The sequence below is a fragment of the Oncorhynchus mykiss genome, chromosome 10 (assembly GCF_057628025.1).
Source record: "Oncorhynchus mykiss isolate SJ-2025 chromosome 10, ASM5762802v1, whole genome shotgun sequence".
NCBI lineage: Eukaryota > Metazoa > Chordata > Actinopteri > Salmoniformes > Salmonidae > Oncorhynchus > Oncorhynchus mykiss.
The window spans coordinates 41,107,349-41,128,281 of NC_143031.1; the positions used below are offsets into that span (position 1 = coordinate 41,107,349).

Below are 20,933 nucleotides of genomic sequence, written 5' to 3' on the forward strand. Positions count from 1 at the left end.
CAAGATAGCATACAGCTGACGTTCCAGTACAGTCTACCTAGCAGCCTGACTGACCCACGTGACTACACAGCAACGCTGGTTTTATGCCGCCTTCACGCACTTGTCGGAAGCTCTGAAGTGTCCGATTGCTAACTGGTTGAACGCGGCACGTGTATAACTACAACAAGTTAGCAAATTGGACATTTCAGAGTTTTCAAGTTCCGACAAGCACTTGAATACATCATTAGCAAGAGTACGGTCTACCCCGGTCTATCGACAGAAACCTGTGACGGGATCATCATCTGCGCAGCAGTGAGGGGATTCGATTAATGCGCAGGGCGAACCGGGTTAGCGTTGACTGCATCCGGTTGGGATACTTGCTGCCTCCCTTGCGCGAGCCAGGTGCCCGATTTTGGCCGACGGCGATGTCGGCTCAAAACAAAAGTGAAGTAGGTTAAGCACGCATAATGAGTAACGAGTAGGATTCTGTTTTCACATGCAAAAGTGATTGCTTTTCATAAAAAAATAAAGTATATCTGCCTTCCCAATGAAAACTAGTTTGAAAATAAGATAATATATTTTTTGGAAAGGAGATGTTTGTTTCTGAATGATGCATCAGTTAGTTACTTTAAGGAGCAGTTCTCTCTGTGGGTCCAACCCCAAGGTGTTCTGGAAAACAGTTAAAGACCTGGAGAATAAAACCTCCTCACAGCTGCCCATGTCCCTTAATGTTGATGATGTGGTTGTTACTGACAAGAAGCACATGGCTGAGCTCTTTAATCACCATCATGATGACAGGATTCCAACATTTCCTCATCTCCCACCCCTTCTAATGCGACTATCCCAGATGTGTCTTCCTCTTTTTCCCATGACCTGACCTGGTTTGCTAACTACCTCTCTCAAAGAGCGCAATGAATAAAGTCAGGACATCTGCTGTCTCAGCCACTGCTGCCTGTCACCAAGGGAGAACCCCAAGGCTTGATCCTAGGCCCCACATTCTTCTAAATTTACATCACCAACATAGCTCAGGCAGTAGGAAGCTCTCTCATCCATTTATATGCAGATGATACAGTCTTATACTCAGCTGGCCCCTCCCCAAATGTTGTGTTAAATGCTCTACAACAAAGCTTTCTTAGTGAACAACAAGCTTTCTCTACCCTTAACCTTGTTATGAACACATCCAAAACAAAGGTCATGTGGTTTGGAAAAGAAGAATGTCCCTCTCCCAACAGGTGTGATTACTACCTTTGAGGGTTTAGAGCTTGAGGTAGTCACCTCATACAAGTACTTGGGAGTATGGCAAGATGGTACACTGACCTTCTCAGCACATATCAAACCTGCAGGCTAAAGTTAAATCTAGACTTGGTTCTAGAATCACTCCTCTTAACACTCCAGCTGCCAAACTAACCCTGATTCAAATTACCATCCTAACCGTTTTAGATTACGGAGACATAATTTATAGATCGACAGGTAAGGGTGCTCTCGAGCGGCTAGATGTTCTTTACCATTCGGCCATCAGATTTGCCACCAATGCTACTTATAGGACACATCACTGCACTCTATAATCCTATGTAAACTGGTCTGTATCTCTGTACACCCGTCACAAGACCCACTGGTTGATGCTTATTTATAAAACCTTCTTAGACCTCAATCCCTCCCTATCTGAGTTATCTACTGCAGCCCTCATCCTCCACATACAACACCTGTTCAGCCAGTCACATTCTGTTAAAGGTCCCCAAAGCACACACATCTCTGGGTCGCTCATCTTTTCAGTTCACTGCAGCTAGCTACTGGAACGAGCTGCAACAAACAGTCAAACTGGACAGTTTTATCTCAATGTCTTCATTCAATGACTCAATCATGGACACTCTTACTGACAGTTGTCCTGCTTTGCGTGATTTATTGTTATCTCTACCTTCTTGCCCTTTGTGCTGTTGTCTGTGCCCAACAATGTTTGTAACATGTTTTATGCTGCTACCATGTTGTGTTGCTACCATGTTGTTGTCATGTGTTGCTGCCTTGCTATGTCGTTGTCTTAGGTCTCTCTTTATGTAGTGTTGTGTTATCTCTCTTGTCGTGATGTGTGTTTTGTCCTATATTTTATATTTTATTTATATTTTATTTTCAATCCCAGCCCTAGTCCCTGCAGGAGGCCTTTTGCCTTTTGGTAGGCTGTCATTGGGCGTAATTGTAAATAAGAATTTGTTCTTTAACTGACTTGCCTAGTTAAATAAAGGTTACATAAAAAATACAAAAATGAAATCATGCTGCCTTTGAAAACGACCGAGCGGCGTAGATGTTCGCTTCAGGTATGAACGGGTGCGGGTTCAATTAATCAAACTCCCTCAGGAACGAAGCGAAGTACATTTGACTCCGGCGAATCAGACCCCGAGTGTGAAAAACAGGGTGGGGGCAGAGATAGACCTTCGGGCAGACTGCACTGGTTCAGTGCGTATCCTAGGAACATGGCCGATGGTTAATGCTGGTGCTTAACCAGATGAGACAGTCAAAACTGTTTTGTTACATGAGAAGGTACAAGAAAAGGAGTTTAAACTTGGCAAGGTGGTTAGCTAGCTACCGACCGTCGATCGAGCAGAGGGGGTGTTATTGGCTGGAGAAAAGGAAAACAACATGGCGGCCTTGGAGCTCGAATGGATCCCAGAGACACTGTACAACACTGCTATATCAGCAGTGGTGGACAATTACAGTCGATCGCGAAGAGATATTCGTTCCCTCCCTGAAAATATTCAATTTGATGTGTATTACAAGGTAAGTTATTAGTCTAGTTTGCTAACTAACGTTATACAATGTGATGTTCCCGAGTTGATTCGTTTTAGCTAGCCACTTAACGTTACAGCTAACGTTGCAAACTCTTTGCAAAGCAAATCAGCTGATTAACTTGCTTGCTAGCTATCCTGCTTAAAAGGTTAACAACAATATATTCCATTTAGCAGACACTTTTATCCAGAGCGACTTGCAGTCATGCGTGTATACATTTTTAAATGTGGGTGGTCCCAGGAATCGAACCCACTATTCTGGTGTTACAAACACCAAAGCTGGGGAACGATGGTATCTTAAGGGGGAGAAGAAAAAGAAAACATTTTTAAAATTGAGGCTTCGTCATAATGTAAGTGTTTTATTATTCATTTATTTATTGTGGTAAGCTGGGGGAAAAATGAAAATGTAGTTTTTTAATTAAGGAAGGGGAAGAGAGGACCCGAAGGTCTCCAGGTCGAATCCTGCCTCGGCCAGAAATAACGTTTCTAAACAAACACCAAAACACCAAAACAACCATGTATATATGTATATGTGTGTGTGTGTGTTCTAATGAGGTTGGTTTATTATGTACAGTACTCCCGCAACCTTGTTTATGCAATTAGTATCTTAAATGATCAGTTATCTGTTGCAGTGTCTTGTGGACTGCGTATTACCTGATGTATTTATAAATACATCACATCTATGAACATTTAGTCAGAGCCACGTATGTCAGTTATTTAAAGTGAATAATGATTGACCTACAATCAAAAGTCATTCAAATAATTGGTTGAAATATAGAAACATGTTTATTAATGTGAAATGTCACACACACACACAGCCCCTAGGGACCCAAAGTAATGAGTGGGTATGGCACTGCCTGATTCTGAGTGAATGACACAATCGGAACCAAACATATGACAACATCCATGCAAACAGAGGGGAAAAAAACTCAATCGAAAAGTTCTAGAGCTCGATTTAATCAGATTAGTGTTGGTCAACACCAGCATAGCGGTTGTTTTGGCGGTATCGGAGGTGAAACTGTGTTAGAGCTGTCAAATTCACAAGCAGAACCTTGTTACCTTATCACCTTGAATGCAACAAAACCAGCCAACTTTATATTCAACAAATCCCATGCAGCCGCGTTAGAAACACTGAAATACGTGATGTTCTATTGTAGGCTATAGGCCCTACTCCCGACTAGACTGATAGGCTTTAAGTCCCCCCATCCAAATTAACATGAAAATTATGCAATAGCCTACACTTTCTAACTCTGTTTTGAACTTCTAATGTGGTAAGGATAATAAAGAAGGGAGTGGTTTGTGACACATGAGCAACATTGGGTTAATGCTTGATCTGATTGAATCAAACCCCTGGTTGTAGAAATAAGATAAAAAAGGACTACAGTACAGCAGAGTCTAATATGGAAACTATTGATGTGTTGACACTTCTCAAACAATCAGTTTTTTTGCATGGGTGGAGTTGGCTGGCAGCAGACTGGGCTGTGGGTGAAGCAGGCCAGGTACTGGTGGCAGCAGACTGGGCTGTGGGTGAAGCAGGCCAGGTACTGGTGGCAGCAGACTGGGCTGTGGGTGAAGCAGGCCAGGTACTGGTGGCAGCAGACTGGGCTGTGGGTGAAGCAGGCCAGGTACTGGTGGCAGCAGACTGGGCTGTGGGTGAAGCAGGCCAGGTACTGGTGGCAGCAGACGTGGCACTGGAGGAAGCAGGTTGGACTGTAGTGGGAGCATCCTGGGTGGGGCTAGGAGCAGAGAAATCATCAGCAGTGGTGGTGAAGTCATCCAGAAGACTACCAACTGTGGGGTCCGTTGCATAGTTCTCAAAATCAGTCTCCTCCAAGTCAGGGGGGGGGTCCATGTCCTTCCCAGTCTGCCTGAGCAGGTAGTCCACACCAATCAGCTCTCCTGAAAATAAAATAAAAAGCAAAACAAGACAAATGTAATATTACTCACAATATCTTCATCATATCAATACACTGATGCGCAGTTTTGTTTCTGCAATGTTTTAATGTATATCATGAAATTGGTTAAGAAATTACAGTTTGGTATGTCTTAGAGGCTATAGCAGAGGAGAGCACTTTAGGCGTCGGCATGCTTCAGTTTGGCTGGCGGCTAGCCTAACCGACCAAGTATTCTTGCATACTCCCTTAAAAGACCTTCGCTTGAAAAAGTGGTACGAGTCGTCTCTTGTTGAATGACAGACTACGGAAGAATCCCAAAAGTTGACCTCGGCTACCAACTTCGGCATGCCTCAAGACAAATAGTGTGCTCGACCAACCTTAAAAATGGAGAAATGTCACAATGTTGTCATAATATATGCACAATCTATTCAAAAGCATGAGGGTGCCTTTACAGAGGCTATAGCAGAGCGCTCAGTTCCCTGAGAGACAGCAGAGGCAGTGGTGGTCTTCACGCAGGCTGTAGCAGAGGGAGTCGGGGAGAAGGGCGATGTGGTCTTCACAGAGGCCCATAGCAGGGCTGGGGAGAAAGCCAAGGTGGTCTTCACAGAGCCCCGCAGCAGGGCTGGGGAGAAGGGTGAGGTGGTCTTCACAGAGCCCCGTAGCAGGGCTGGGGAGAAAGGCGAGGTGGTCTTCACAGAGCCCCGTAGCAGGGCTGGGGAGAAAGGCGAGGTGGTCTTCAGAGGCCTGTAGCAGGGCTGGGGAGAAAGGCGAGGTGGTCTTCACAGAGCCCCGTAGCAGGGCTGGGGAGAAGGGTGAGGTGGTCTTCACAGAGCCCCGTAGCAGGGCTGGGGAGAAGGGCGATGTGGTCTTCACAGAGCCCCGTAGCAGGGCTGGGGAGAAGGGCGATGTGGTCTTCACAGAGCCCCGTAGCAGGGCTGGGGAGAAGGGCGATGTGGTCTTCACAGAGCCCCGTAGCAGGGCTGGGGAGAAGGGTGAGGTGGTCTTCACAGAGCCCCGTAGCAGGGCTGGGGAGAAGGGCGATGTGGTCTTCACAGAGCCCCGTAGCAGGGCTGGGGAGAAGGGTGAGGTGGTCTTCACAGAGCCCCGTAGCAGGGCTGGGGAGAAGGGGCGAGGTGGTCTTCACAGAGCCCCGTAGCAGGGCTGGGGAGAAAGGTGAGGTGGTCTTCACAGAGCCCCGTAGCAGGGCTGGGGAGAAGGGGCGAGGTGGTCTTCACAGAGCCCCGTAGCAGGGCTGGGGAGAAGGGGCGAGGTGGTCTTCACAGAGCCCCGTAGCAGGGCTGGGGAGAAGGGGCGAGGTGGTCTTCACAGAGCCCCGTAGCAGGGCTGGGGAGAAGGGGCGAGGTGGTCTTCACAGAGCCCCGTAGCAGGGCTGGGGAGAAAGGTGAGGTGGTCTTCACAGAGCCCCGTAGCAGGGCTGGGGAGAAGGGGCGAGGTGGTCTTCACAGAGCCCCGTAGCAGGGCTGGGGAGAAAGGTGAGGTGGTCTTCACAGAGCCCCGTAGCAGGGCTGGGGAGAAACAGGAAAAGGTATACGATTTATTATGAAAATGATTTGAACGTAAACCGCATTAAAAACAAATATGTAATCAAACAAGCTCTTGACAGGTTAAGCTATAGCTGGCACGATACACTAAAAATGATCACCGACCATACCGATCACTTATCGCATGCATTTGGCTGATATCGTTCATTACGTTAGTTAGCGTATATTAGAGAAATGTAAAGTTTGAAATTATATAAGTTTGCTAATACCAATTTGGTATTGGGACAATTTTGTCTTGAGCCCAGCTCAAGAATAAGCTACACTGAGTGGACAAAGCATTAAGAACACCTTCTTAATATTGAGTTGCACCACCTTTTGCCCTCAGAACAGCCTCAATATATCAGGGCATGGACTACAAGGTGTTAAGTGTTCCACAGGGATGCTGGCCCGGGTTTCTCATGATCTTTTCAAATTGGCAGGATGTCAAGAATGGTGGACCATTCTTGATACACACGGGACACTGTTGAGCGTGAGAACCCAGCAGCGTTTTAGTTCTTGACAAACTCAAACTGGTGCGCCTCACACCTACTACCATACCCTGTTCAAAGGTACTTCAATCTTTTGTCTGCCCATTCACCCTCTGAGTGGCACACATACACAATCTGTCTCAATGCTTAAAAATCCTTATGTAACCGGTCTCCTCCCCTTCATCTACACTGATTGAATTGGATTTAATAGGTTACATCAATAAGGGATCAGAGCTTTCACCTGGTCAGTTTGTCATGGAAACAGCAGGTGTTCTTAATGTTTTGTACACTCAAGTGTATATCATTTTTACCCCAACAGACTTCCTAGGCATGTCATGCTGGAATGATAAAGGAAGGAAAGAAGGACATTTTTTTTATATGAACCCTGACAATACGGTCATGTGAGATTTAAAACAAAAAAACAAATCAAATGTTTTGATGAATGTTAGTTCTAAAAGGATCACGGTACATGATGTAGTAAGTAAAAGGCCACTCGCAGACAGCGGTTTGGCGCACTTGCAGACGTTGTCTATGGGCGGGGACACTCAGAGGCTGTAGACAACTTGGCCAGGCTACAGACATCTAGTGTCAGTTAAAAAAAATTACATTTTTAAGGTTGTACTGTTATAAAAACCAATCAAATTTTATTGGTCACATAAACGTATTTAGCAGATGTTATTGCTAGTGTAGCGAAATGCTTGTACTTCTAGTTCCGACTGCAGCGATATCTAACAAGTAATATCTAACAATTTCACAACATATACCCAATACACACAAATTTACGTAAAGGAATGGAATAAGAATATATGGACGAGCAATGTCAGAGCGGCATAGACCTAAGATACAGTAGAATAGAATACAGTATATACATATTAGATGAGTAATGCAAAATATGTCAACATTATTTAAGTGGCATTATTAAAGTGGCCAATGATTTCAAGTCTGTATGTAGGCAGCAGTCTCTCTGTGCTAGTGATGGCTATTTAACAGACTGATGGCCTTGAGAGAAGCTGTTTTTCAGTCTCGGTCCCTGCTTTGATGCACCTGTACTGACCCCGCCTTCTGGATGACAACAGGATGAACAGGCAGTGGCTCGGGTGGTTGTTGTCCTTAATGATCTTTTGGGCTTTCCTGTGACATTGGGTGCTTTTCTTTTCTTTTCTTGAACTGCAAAAGAGAGAGAGAAACTGAATGGACACAATGATGAAAGAAGGAAACCAGGTCACCTGTCAAAAGGATTATCTGAATCAATGTTCTGTCATGGCAGCAGAGCCATAGTAATTGTGAAAAAAATATGCCAAAAAATGTAATATTTACCATTGACAACAAGTTCAATGCGGTCCTCAATGGAGGAGTCTGAACAGCAGATACAGACGCTGGGGGTGCTGTAGGTGTTGGCCCAGCAGGTTCATTGGCGAGACCTGCTTAAAATATAGACGGGACATTACTAGATAGTATGGTACCTCATTTTAATTTATCAGGAAAGTGAATACATGTTTTAGCCTGTAAGCTTTATTAATTCCCCCCACCCAGCCATGCAATTTCCATAGACAAACATTGACAGTAGAATGGCCTTACTGAAGACGTTGGAAAGGTGGCATCCTATGACGTTGCCACAAGTCAGTTCATCACATTTCTGCCCTGCTAGAGCTGCCCCGGTTTACTGTAAGTGCTGTTATTGTGAAATGGAAACGTCTAGCAGCATCAACGGCTCAGCAGGAAAGTGGTAGGCCACACAAGCTCACAGAACGGGACCGCTGAAGTGCGTAGCACGTAAAAACAGTCTGTCCTCGTTTGCAGCACTCACTACCGAGTTCCAAACTGCCTCTGGATGCACCGTCAGCACAATAACTGTTTGTCGGGATCTGCATGAAATTGGTTTCTGTGGCCAAGAAGCCGCACACAAGCTTAAGATCAACATGCGCAATGCCAAGTGTCTGCTGGAGTGGTGTAAAGCTCGACGACATTGGATTCTGGAGCAGACGAAATGCATTTTCTGGAGTGATGAATCACGCTTCACCATCCGGCAGTCTGACTGACTAATCTGGGTTTGGCAGATGCCAGGCGAACACTACCTGCCCCAATGCATAGTGCCAACTGTAAAGTTTGGTGAAGGAGGAATAATGGTCTGGGGTTGTTTTTCGTGGTTCGGTCTAGGACCCTTAGTTCCAGTGAAGGGAAATCTTAACGCTACATAATTCAGTGACATTCTAGACGAGTCTGTGCTTCCAACTTTGTGGCAACAGTAAGGGGAAGGCCCTTACAGGTTTCAGCATGCACCCGTGCACAAAGCGACGTCTTTACAGAAATGGTTTGTCGATCGGTGTGGAAGAACTTGACTGGCATGCGCAGAGCCCTGACCTCAACCCCATCAAACACCTTTGGGAAGAATTGGAACTCCAATTGTGAGCCAGGCCTTATCGCCCAATATCAGCCGCCAGCCTCACTAATGCTCTTGTGGCTGATGGAATCAAGTCCCCAACATGTAGTGGAAAGCCTTCTCAGAAGAGTGGAGGCTGTTATAGCAGCAAAGAGAGGAACAACTCCGTATTAATGCCCATGAATTTGGAATGAGATGTTCGACGAGTAGGTGTCGACATACTTTTGGTCATGTAGTGTAAAACGGTATGTTTTCTAGATGAACACACAGTTCAAATGTCACAGGCCTATGCATGTTTTGCTATTTAACTTTTTGTCATAATACATGCCTTCTTAGAGGTCATACCACTTCTGCCTCGGAGCTGGCCTGTTGCCTGCATCGGGAAGGCCAAACCCCTGTGGTGGCAAGTGTCTGCAAGCAGGACATTCACTTATAGGGCTTATGGGTCTTTTTAGGCATCTGGAACCAACAGGATGAATGTATCACACTACCACAAGAACAATTAGCAAGACATAGCAAACCTAATGTGAACTAGGCTAATGCAGTCAGCCTAAAATAATACACTGTGTTATTGGAAAACAAGTCCGTATTCAAGCAAGTAGGCTCATTGCAAATTTGTAAGCTAGGCTATATCATGGACTGACTGATTTTTAATTAATTAACCATTACATATATGTGTAAGTTACATTCGCTAAAGCTGTTTATAACTAGAAGTTTGTCCCCTTGATATCAAAGCATAATCTAACTTAATATTGTAAGCTGTTTATACATGGCTAGCTAGCCAACAAACGTAGCTAGCTGAAAATGATTCACCCAAATGGGCAATAACCTTGTTAACGTTAGCAGATTGCATGATATTTTGGCTCTCACCAACTTTGACAGTTCTCTTACCCATGAAAACAAATGTTAGAGCTACTGTAATGTTACTGTACTGTTACCATGCTAGCTAGCTAGCTAGCTAGCTTGCCAGGCAGCTAAGCTAACCACTTTCCACAGGGTGATGAAAGTGCACTGTGATCTTGATGCTCCTTTACAATAAATATTCAGGGTCTTATTCTGGTGACATGATGATACATGACTGCTGTTTTGACAAATAAAAAATATTCTCGCTCTTATCCATAATAATCTCATAATGTAAGCTAGCCTACCCACACAGTCTACCACCACTGTACCCACACAGTCTACCACCACTGTACCCACACAGCTTACCTGCACTGTATCTGCGAGCTGTTGGCCAGAGCACACGTGCCAAGACCAGAGTAGACACGTTTGCTATTTAACGCAACTTTTTGAGACAAAACTATCGGTTGAGTTGAAAATGTAAGTGTACGCAAAAATGTGTTTCCATATTTCGGAAACGCCACTGGTGTGAAAATGCGCACATTTTCTTTATGCAGATTTTAGAATATTCGCATGAAAATCTGTGACCAGTTGGATGGAAACCTAGCTTCTGACACTCCTGTCCCTTTTTTGCTATCCTAACCTTGTCTTCATGTTTCTCCAGCTGTACCAGCAGGGTCGGCTCTGCCAGCTGGGAGGGGAGTTCTGTGAGCTGGAGGTGTTTGCCAAAGTTCTAAGAGCATCTGACAAAAGGTACTTTGTCTGTGTGTATATATATTTCATATTCTGTATGGTAATCTGACTTCATGATCATGTGAAGCAAAAGGGATATGATGATCCTTGAGAGAACCTTGAATGTCATTGTCACGCATTTTGACCGGTTCTCATGTATGGTTGTATCACGTCGTCATGCCCGGTCTTTGTGTATGTGCCTGCAGACACCTCCTGCACCATTGCTTCCAGGCCCTGATGGATCATGGGGTGAAAGTGGCTTCTGTCCTGGCCAACTCCTTCAGCCGCCGCTGCTCCTACATTGCAGAGTCTGATGCCCATGTGAAAGAGAAGGCTATTCAGTTTGGCTTTGTTTTAGGTAGGTGCCCGCACCCATCAACTTTCTTTACCATTTTGTTTCTGATTGTACTAATGTTGACCCTGTCCTGTAGGTGGCTTTCTGTCTGATGCAGGCTGGTATGGTGATGCAGAGAAGGTGTTTCTGTCATGTCTGCAGCTGTGCACACTGCATGACGAGGTGCTTCACTGGTACCGTGCTGTGGAGTGCTGTGTCAGGTCAGTGGGTCACAGAGCGTTAGTATTTTCGGGTCCAATTCTAGTTCTATGGCTGGTTACTCTTAGTCTGTATTTTTCCACAAAAGCTTACCAGATTCACTAATTTCTCTTAGGTTGCTTCATGTCCGGAATGGCAACTGCAAGTACCATCTTGGTGAAGAGACTGTCAAGTTGGCCCAGTTGTATATGGACAAATTGGCCAAACATGGTCATCAGGCCAACAAAGCTGCGCTCTATGGAGAGCTGTGTGCGCTGCTCTTTGCTAAGAGCCACTATGATGAGGTATGTTGCCTGGTAAAGATATGTCAATTGGTTCTGTTAGATTCTTTTGGTGTTCTGGTTTATCATGTTGATCTCATCACTGATTTTGTCTTTTGCAGGCCTATAGGTGGTGCATAGAGGCAATGAAAGAAATCACAGTGGGTTTGCCTGTTAAAGTTGTGGTAGATGTCCTGAGACAGGCCTCCAAGGTACGAGTGTTCCCTTTTCCTGTGTTATAGACATGTCTATGAATGTATTAATAAATACTTTTTTAGATGTCCCCATACTATTGTCACAGGAGTCACTGCAGTACTCTGTTAGTCATAGATACTGCTTTGGACTGTAGTTAGTAGGGATGTAGCGATTCATCGATACACATATGTCCCAGATACAAGTGCTTTGGTCTGAGGACCCCAAACCGAACCAAATGTAGCATACATTGGTCAGAAAATCAATTCAAACGTTACAAATCGCTTTCACATTTGTTTTTTATGTTGGTTCACTAACATTTATTACATGAATTCTACCTTCTGAAAAATACAGTGCTTTCAGAAAGTATTCAGACCCCTTGACTTTTTCCAAATGTTGTTGTTACAGCCTGATTTAAAAAATGATTTAAGTTCACACAAAAAAATCACTGGCCTACACACACAATACCCCATAAAGTCAAAGTGGAATTATGTTTATTTATTTTACAAATTAATAAAAAATTAAAAGCTGAAATGTCTTTAGTAAAAAAGTATTCAATCCCTTGTTATGGTAACCTCATCTCTGTACCCCACACATACAATTATATGTAAGGCCCCTCATTCGACCACGGAATTTCAACCACAAAGACCAGGGAGCTTTGCCTCGCAAAGAAGGGTACCTATAGGTAGAAGTGTAAAAATTTTTTATAAAATAAAAATCAGACATTGAGTGTCCCTTTTTGAGCATGGTCAAGTTTTTCATTATACTTTGGATGGTGTATCTACACCCAGTCACTACAACGATACAGGCATCCTTAACTCGGTTGACGGAGAGGAAGGAAACAACTCAGGGATTTCACCATGAGGCCAATGGTGACTTTTTTAATGGTTGTGATAGGAGAAATTGAGGATGAATCAACAACATTGTAGTTACTCCACAATGCTAACCTAAATGACAGCGTAAAAAGGAAGCCTGTACAGAATAAAAAATATTCCAAAACATGCCTCCAGTTTGCAACAAGGTACTAAAGTAATACTGCAACTGTGGCAAATTTGTCCTTAATACAAAGTGTGTTTTTGTGGCTAATACAACACATTGCTAATTACCACTCTCCATATTTTCAAGCATAGTGGTGGCTGCATCATGTTATGGGTATGCTTGTCATCGTTAAGGACTAGGGAGTTTTTCAGGATAAATAAACGACTGGTTGCACAATCCATGTGTGGAACGCTCTTAGAGACTTACCCAGAAAGACTCGCAGTTGTAATCACTGATAAAGGTGCTTCTACAAAGTATCAACTCGAGGGCATGAATACTTATGTAAATGAGATGTATGTGTTTCATTTAAAATTTGCAACAGTTCTAAAAACTTTTTCACTTTATCGAACACCTTCAGTATTCAAGTGCTAAAATGGCATGCATCACGCATTAAGCTTTATTTGTTAAGTGCATTCTGAAAGTATTTGGACCCCTTCACTTTTTCCACATTTTGTTACATTACAGCCTTATTCTAAAATGGATTACATTCATTATTTTCCTCGTCAATCTACACACAGTACCCCATAATGACAAGGCAAAAACAGGTTTTAAGTCTTTTAAAAATTTTATTATAAAAAATAAAAAACACCTAATTTACTTAAGTATTCCCCATCATAACAAAGCAAATACATATTTCTCGAAATGTTAGCAGATTTCTAAAAATAAAAAAATACCTTATTTGCTTAAGTATTCAGACCCTTTGCTATGAGACTCGAAATTGAGCTCCGGTGCATCCTGTTTCCATGGATCATCCTTGAGATGTTTCTACAACTTGATTGGAGTCCACCTGTGGTAAATTTAAATTGATTGGACATGATTTGGAAAGGCACACACCTGTCTATTATCCGTAGGATTCCGAGACAATATTGTGTCGAGGCACAGACCTGAGGAAGGATACCAAAACATTTCTGCAGCATTGAAGGTCCCCAAGAACACCGTGACCTCCATCCTTCTTAAATGGAAGAAGTTTAGAGCCACCAAGACTCTTCCTAGAGCTGGCCGCCCGGCCAAACTGAGCAACCGTGGGGTCAGGGAGGTGACAAGAACCCAATGGTCAAAGCTCCAGAGTTCCTCTGTGGAGATGGGAGATCCTTCCAGAAGGACAACCATCTCTGAAGCACTCCACCAATCAGGCCTTTATGGTAGAGTGGCCAGACGGAAGCCACTCCTCAGTAAAAGGCATATGACAGCCCGCTTGGAGTTTGCCAAAAGGCACCTAAAGGAAACAAGATTCTCTGGTCTGAGGAAACCAAGATTGAACTCTTTGGCCTGAATGTCAAGCATCACCTCTGGAGGAAACCAGGCATGAATGTTTATGCAACAAATGTTAGTGTATCGCATCTATTCAGTTTCTAATGAAAATCTTAGCGAAATCATTTCGAACTAAAAGGTATGGTTCCTGTATCGTATCAGAGCCCATGTACTGTATCTCGATATGTAGCAAATCATCTGGAAAGATGCACATCCTTAGTAGTTTGATCTTAGTGTGGTTTCATGCCTTTTGTGTTTGGACCAACAGGCCTGTGTGGTAAAGAGGGAGTTCAGTAAGGCAGAGCAGCTGATAAAGCATGCTGTTTTCCTGGCACGGTAAGTTAGATTCACCACACTTGTTGTTTGTGTGTTGTAGTCCTTGTCTCTGTCTCCTTCAGTAATGTCTGTTTCCTTATTGTTTCTGCAGTGAGCATTTTGGACACAAGCATCCCAAATATTCAGACACTCTCCTCGATTATGGGTTTTATTTGCTGAATGTGGATAACATCTGCCAATCAGTTGCAATATACCAGGTGGGTGAGTCAGTCTGAGATGTCGATTGACAGCAGAGAGGGTGTATCAGATGTGTGATATTGTGTTAATTGTGTGTAAACTGTGTTAATATTCCAGACGGCTCTAGATATCCGGCAGTCGGTTTTCGGGGGAAAGAATATCCATGTGGCCACAGCACACGAGGACCTGGCATACTCCTCCTATGTCCATCTGTACAGCTCTGGCAAATTTGACAACGCGCTGTGAGTAATCAACCAGGGGTACTTGGCTTATCCACAGGGGGTATTTGAAGACTCATGAGACCATAGCTTTACTGGTAAAATGGACATGAGGGGTTACTTCTAGTGAACTCCAGGCAGAGCAAAATTCAGTTGGTGGTACAGTAACTGAGAAAGGTTGGGAACCACTGCTGTAAGGTACTTGTTGTCCATTTGATGTTATGTATGTACTTTTAGTCTCTCTTGTATTTGGAAGTTCATGCAGGCCAATTGCAGTGTCCCTCCCAAAAGTGATGTTCCTGTCTTTATTTTGTTTCCTAGGAAATGTTTGTGCTTTAGCTACTGTGTCACGGAGTTAAATCTGTTTCTCTGCTGTGCCCCCTGGGTATGTTGTGTACAGATTCCACGCAGAGAGGGCCATAGACATCATCACTCACATTCTCCCAGAGGATCATCTGCTGCTGGCCTCCTCCAAAAGAGTCAAAGGTAAAATGGCTTTCACAACCATCTGTTTACTCCTGTCCCACGTTGTCCGTGATGGGCACGATGATGTCTGTGATTCTCAACTGCTGCCGAGTCAATTACTGAAGAGGAGTTGTTTTATTTTGGAGGAGAGGTCCGTGTTATTTGGATTAGATCAGTTTTCATCTTTCATTTCCTGACTAACTTGAGGTGTACGTCTGACTCTCTGTACCTCTTCTGACTGTGCTGTGCTGCTCACTCAGCTCTGATCCTGGAGGAGATCGCTATTGACTGCCACAACAAGGAAACAGAGGAGAGGCTGCTCCAGGATGCCCATGACCTCCACCTCTCCTCCCTCCAGCTGGCCAAGAAAGCCTTCGGGGAGTTTAATGTTCAGACAGCAAAACACTATGGCAACCTGGGCCGCCTCTACCAATCCATGAGGAAGTTCAAGGTCAGAATTAGATCATCCCTCCCTTCCAACCCCTGAGACAAGTGTCTGTAGAAAGCATGCAGAAGGTGACCTGTGACACACTTTCATCATAAACTGCCATCCAAATGTTCTCCACGGTGTTTACGGACCCTGTGACTCACTTTTGGAGCAGGAATCTGCTCTCCAAGTAGGTTAAAATGTCACAGAGGCTCTGGGATTTAATGATAGCTGAAAAGCTGTATACAGACCCCAAGGCTGTGGATGACAGAGGTCTCATCTGTTTTTGTTTTTCAGGAGGCAGAGGAGATGCACATCAAGGCTATCCAGATTAAGGAGCAGCTTCTGGGTCAGGAGGACTATGAGGTGGCTCTGTCTGTGGGCCACCTGGCCTCTCTCTACAACTACGACATGAACCAGTATGAAGATGCTGAGAGACTCTACCTGCGCTCTATCGCTATCGGTCAGTCACTAGTTTAGATGGGGTCTATTTTACCGTTGTACTCTTCTTTTGTAATCTATTCTTCCTCATTGTCCTATTCAATATTCTTACCAGTATGTGTGCTTTTCCCCTGCAGGTAAGAAGCTGTTTGGCGAGGGCTACAGTGGACTGGAATACGACTACAGGGGCCTAATTAAACTGTACAACTCTTTGGGGAACTATGAGAAAGTCTTTGAGTACCACAATATTTTATCCAATTGGAATCGGCTGAGGGACCGGCAGTTTGCTGTGGCAGATGCCCTGGAGGACGTCAACACCAGCCCCCAGGCCACAGAGGAGGTGGTGCAGTCCTTCCTACTGTCACAGAACCATGGGGCTGGCCCACCTGCTTAGGCTTCCTACACAGACACATGCACACACATATGCCCACACGCAGATAGAAACGCTAAGGTGTTCGCAGCTCGCTTAAATCTATTGAACACACCCTCTCCACATCAAGTTACACGGTTGGCCTTGCAATGGGCCACCTGGCTTTAGGGAAATGCACTATGGCCTGTGGAATGCATCTGATCCAGTCTTTTTATCGATCTCCTGTGATCAACCCTGCAGATAACATTTGATGGGAGGAATCACTTGCTATACACTTTGCATTACCTAACACAACTTTCATCACCATCAGTCTTCTGTTAGTGGAATTGAGACTGGGGGGGGGGACAATGAGAACATAGTGTTTTATAGAATAGTACATGGGTTTTTTTCTGCTTCATTTTTGGTCAGAGCTTGCCGTTTATTGACCATTGATGTCCCCTGTAAGCATGGATTCAGCACCACTTGGCTTTTTGCTTTGGTCAATTATAAAAAGCCAGAGTGACTTTTTCTGGGTGCAATCCTTCTGTTATTGTGCTAATGTCATGAGGGAGTTTACAACCCATTTCATCCATGGACCAAATCTTCGGTTCTATTTCTTTTTGGAACATCTGTTTCTGCCTCACTCTAAAGATGTTGTTGGTGCAGTCCTTCATGCATGCGTTTTAAAGGTTGTCTGTGATTTGATGAATTTGAAATGCACCAGCATGTGTATTGAATTGGACCACAATTGTGCTCCACAATTGTTGGACCACTGACTTATGGAATATTTGAAAGTGTACGTTAGAGTACCTTTGTGGAATTAAAATGCCAAGTATTTATAAGGAAGTTCATGAAGCTAAACCAAACACAAGTCAGCTAAAACTTGCTATTGAGATGACTCCCTCCCTGTCGGACTGAGACCCTCAAAACACACCGTTAACAATAGAATAGGTCTCGTGTTTTCATTATAGAATGAAGATAGTAAAGGTAGTAGTGCTTGTGAACGGATACCTAGTGCAACGTTAAGTAATGATGTACCCCATTTTGTATGGACTAGGTAAAATAGAAATGATTGCCTTGCTTTTAAACATGCACGTCTGTCTCATGGCTGTTAATTTTACATGTGCTGTTATAGTCCAACTGAAGTCCAAGCCTTAGCCTTAAAGGACGATCAGCCCAAGGTGCTCTTGCTCTGGTTATTAGCATGCTTCCTTTCCATATGCCGACACAGGACAGAGACAGGAAGGTCACATGTTTGACCTGACATGCACTACATGGCCAAAATTATGTGGACATCCCTTCAAATTAGTGGATTTGGCTATTTCAGCTACACCCATGCTGATAGGTGTATAAAATCAAGGACACAGCCATGTAATCTCGAAGGCCAAACATTGGCGGTAGAATGGCCCATTTTGAAAAGCTCAGTGACTTTCAACGTGGCACCATCGTAGGATGCCACCTTTCCAACAAGTCAGTTTGTCAAATGTCTGCCCTGCTATAGCTGCTATGGTCAACTGTAAGTGCTGTTATTGTGAAGTGGAAACGTCTAGGGGCAACAACGGCTCAGCCGCAAAGTGGTTGGCCACACAAGCTCACAGAACAGGAGTGTAGGGTGTAGTGCATAAAAATCATCTCCTTGGTTGAAATGCTCTCTACCGAGTTCCAAACTGCCTCTGGAAGCAACGTCCGCACAAGAGCTGTTTGCGGGGAGATTCGTCAAATTAAGCTTCATGAAATGGGTTTCCATGGCCGAGCAGCTGCATACAAGCCTAAGATCACCATGCGCAAATGCCAAGCGTTGGCTGGCGTGGTGTAAAGCTCGCCGCCATTGGACTCTGGAGCAGTGGAAACGAGTTCTCTGGATTGATGAATCATGCTTCAGCATCTGGCAGTCCGACGGACTAATCTGTGTTTGGTGGATGCCAGGAGAACACTACCTGCCCCCAATGAATAGTGCCTACTGTAAAGTTTGGTGGAGGAGGAATAATGAACTGGGGCTGTTTTTTGTGGTGGGGCCAGGCCCCTTAGTTCAAGTGAAGGGAAATCTTAACGCTACAGAATACAATGACATTCTAGATGTTAATGTGCTTCCAACTTTGTGGCAACAGTTTGGGAAAGCCCTTTCCAGTTTCAGCACCCCGTGCACAAAGCAAGGTATTTATCGGCGTGGAAGAACTTGACTGGCCTGCGCAGAGCCCTGACCTCAACCCCATCGAACACCTTTGGGATGAATTGGAACGCCAACTGCTAGCCAGGCCTAATCGCCCAACATCATTGCCCGACCTCACTAATGCTCTTGTGGCTCAATGGAAGATAGTCCCCGCAGCAATTTTCCAACATCTAGCGGAAAGCCTTCCCAGAAGAGTGGAGGCTGTGATAGCAGCAAAGGGGAGACCATATTAATGCCCATGAATTTGGAACGAGATGTCCGAACAGATGTCTACATACTTTTGGCCATGTATTGTCTCTTCAAGCTAAGACTGATCATGTTGTCCTCAAATCAAGGACACCCAGTCCTTCTGAGGGAAGACCGCCAGCACTGTTTGTCAGCCAGCTTGACTCAACAGCTTTGTTGTGAAAAGTATTGCACCATGGGTGATGAATTAGGATGAACCGAGTTCAAGCTTAGAGACGGAAGGTGACAGGGAAGGCCGGTCTGAGGCAGATCAAGGGACAAGACATCTTAAAATCTGAACAGGTGAAGCAAATGGACATTCTCAAATTTCAACCCTTTTATCCCCAAGTGCTTTGCCTGTGTACATCTGAAAATAAAAACCATTTTAGATTTAAGAAATTGGATGTTCAAAAAAGTTTTCCACCTCCTTATAAACTGGGGTGACTGGTATATGGTTGTCTTTATGTCCCTAGTTTTGTTTACAAGGCTTTAATTGTTTCTGGTGAATGTTACTGTTTGGGTCTGAATATCTGATGGTATTTGTGATTGCTGCACACATGAATTTGGGGCTGAGCCCCCCCCTGTCCTTTACGTCTGTCAGTGTCAGCAAGACTGCTAAAAGATTAATTGAAGACGTCTCTCTGGAACAAGGCATAGCATCTCAATCAGGAGTTTCATCTTTGTATGCTATAGGTGGAACATCTATTGAGAGTTGATCACTTCTAGACACGTTTTCCACTGAAACTGGAGCAAATGCAGCCCATGTAGCTTTTTTTATTTAGTTTTTACTACGTGCTGTCTATATCCTCACATGCATTGCAAGGCGCCAGCCTTTTGTAAAGCACATTTATTTCCACACTAACATTTTAACCGTTGCTCACTCTGAAACTCCCATGTAAATAGAAAATGGTCTAATTCTAGAAGTATAACTATGGGCAAGTTTCACAGACCTACATTAAGCCCACTCTTGGACTAAATTGTACTTTTGGCTATGACTACCATTATGGCTAAACTTCATTTTAAAGGGTTTGCATCAGAAACTACCCTGTATTTCATCCATAGTTACTTAAACAATGTTCTTGAAATTTTAAGGTCTTTATTATCGAAAGGTAATTTGCCCAACTCCTGGAGTCATTTAATCTTGGTCTGTGAAACTGGCCCTAAATGTGTTTTTAAAAGAGGTTACACACACAAACACATTTTGAGTTTAGGTATGACTCTGAGAGAAGTATTTGCAGAACTAGATTGCAGATATTCCATACATGCTGTATCAGAGTTTTTAAAGAACTGTGGTGTGCATTCATCTTTTGAGATATTGTATTTATTGTATACTGCGTGAAGTACTGCCTGCTGCATAGTTGTGGATACAGTCCTCTAGTAAGAGTGGCTTTAGTGGTTGTTCATCATGACATCCATGGCTACCCAGAAAGGTAAGAGGAAATTGGAGGAATGTGTGTACTGAGAACATGTAAATAATTTTCATTTTATGTACTGCCTTCTGCAGTACCCCTAAATTTGAACAGATGGCAACAGTGACAGACAGATGGCAACAGGTCAGCCCATTATTCTGTCATAGGATGGGATCTTTAAATGAAATTGCACAAACAATATGAAATGAAAGGACTTTCAGTAATCTCCTTTTGTTTCATATCAACACTACTGTGTTTTTGTACATTTTTTCATTAACATTTTACAAAGCTCTGAAAAGATGAAGGAATATTGACATGTCTATGAATTGAAAAGATACATGTAAACGTCGACATCATCATTAGTGCCACAGTGCGCTTTTTTATGGATAGATGAACGTTATTTGGCTTGTGTAACGCAATGCACCACCATTAAATGATTATTAAACTTGTTTGTACATTATGAATCTGTGTCGGTTATTCTTTGGCAATAACACAAACTTACTCAAGTCAGTAAGTCTTGGTTATGTAAACTTGCTGAAATATTTCAAGGGCTTTGATGAACTGCATCCAGTTGCAGCCCCGTAGTAGCCTGTAACTTAAACTAGCCTGTCACTAAACCAATACTATCGCCATCTACTGGCCGTGGTTAATCCTTACCACATACATGTGAACTCCTTTTTTATCGGTCCTTGCTGTCCGGCATCCTTGAGACGTCCCCACCCCATTTAAATTGAACGGTAAAATAGTAATTTCCCTTTATAATCATCCTTTCCTAGCTTCCTTTCCTACT

At 43.8% G+C, this 20,933-nt stretch overlaps 1 protein-coding gene across 1 annotated transcript; it reads left to right on the top strand.

Moving 5' to 3' along the window:
• Nucleotides 1–2,282: 2,282 nt before the first annotated feature.
• Nucleotides 2,283–20,607, top strand: LOC110533884 (amyloid protein-binding protein 2). The gene is made up of 13 exons (XM_021618461.3): nt 2,283–2,748; nt 10,565–10,653; nt 10,839–10,990; nt 11,064–11,187; nt 11,301–11,469; nt 11,568–11,657; nt 14,195–14,262; nt 14,354–14,459; nt 14,557–14,681; nt 15,058–15,143; nt 15,383–15,573; nt 15,847–16,012; nt 16,128–20,607. The coding sequence occupies exons 1-13, from the start codon at nt 2,611–2,613 to the stop codon at nt 16,382–16,384; spliced, it is 1,761 nt and encodes a 586-aa protein (XP_021474136.1). The 5' UTR covers nt 2,283–2,610; the 3' UTR covers nt 16,385–20,607.
• Nucleotides 20,608–20,933: the final 326 nt, after the last annotated feature.

Excerpts from the sequence above, each read along its gene's own strand:
- LOC110533884 (XM_021618461.3), top strand. The coding sequence starts at position 2,611 with ATGGCGGCCTTGGAGCTCGAATGGATCCCAGAGACACTGTACAACACT. Across the intron at positions 14,682-15,057 it reads GGCAAATTTGACAACGCGCT|ATTCCACGCAGAGAGGGCCA; the intron begins GTGAGTAATCAA and ends TGTTGTGTACAG. Across the intron at positions 16,013-16,127 it reads CCTGCGCTCTATCGCTATCG|GTAAGAAGCTGTTTGGCGAG; the intron begins GTCAGTCACTAG and ends TTTCCCCTGCAG.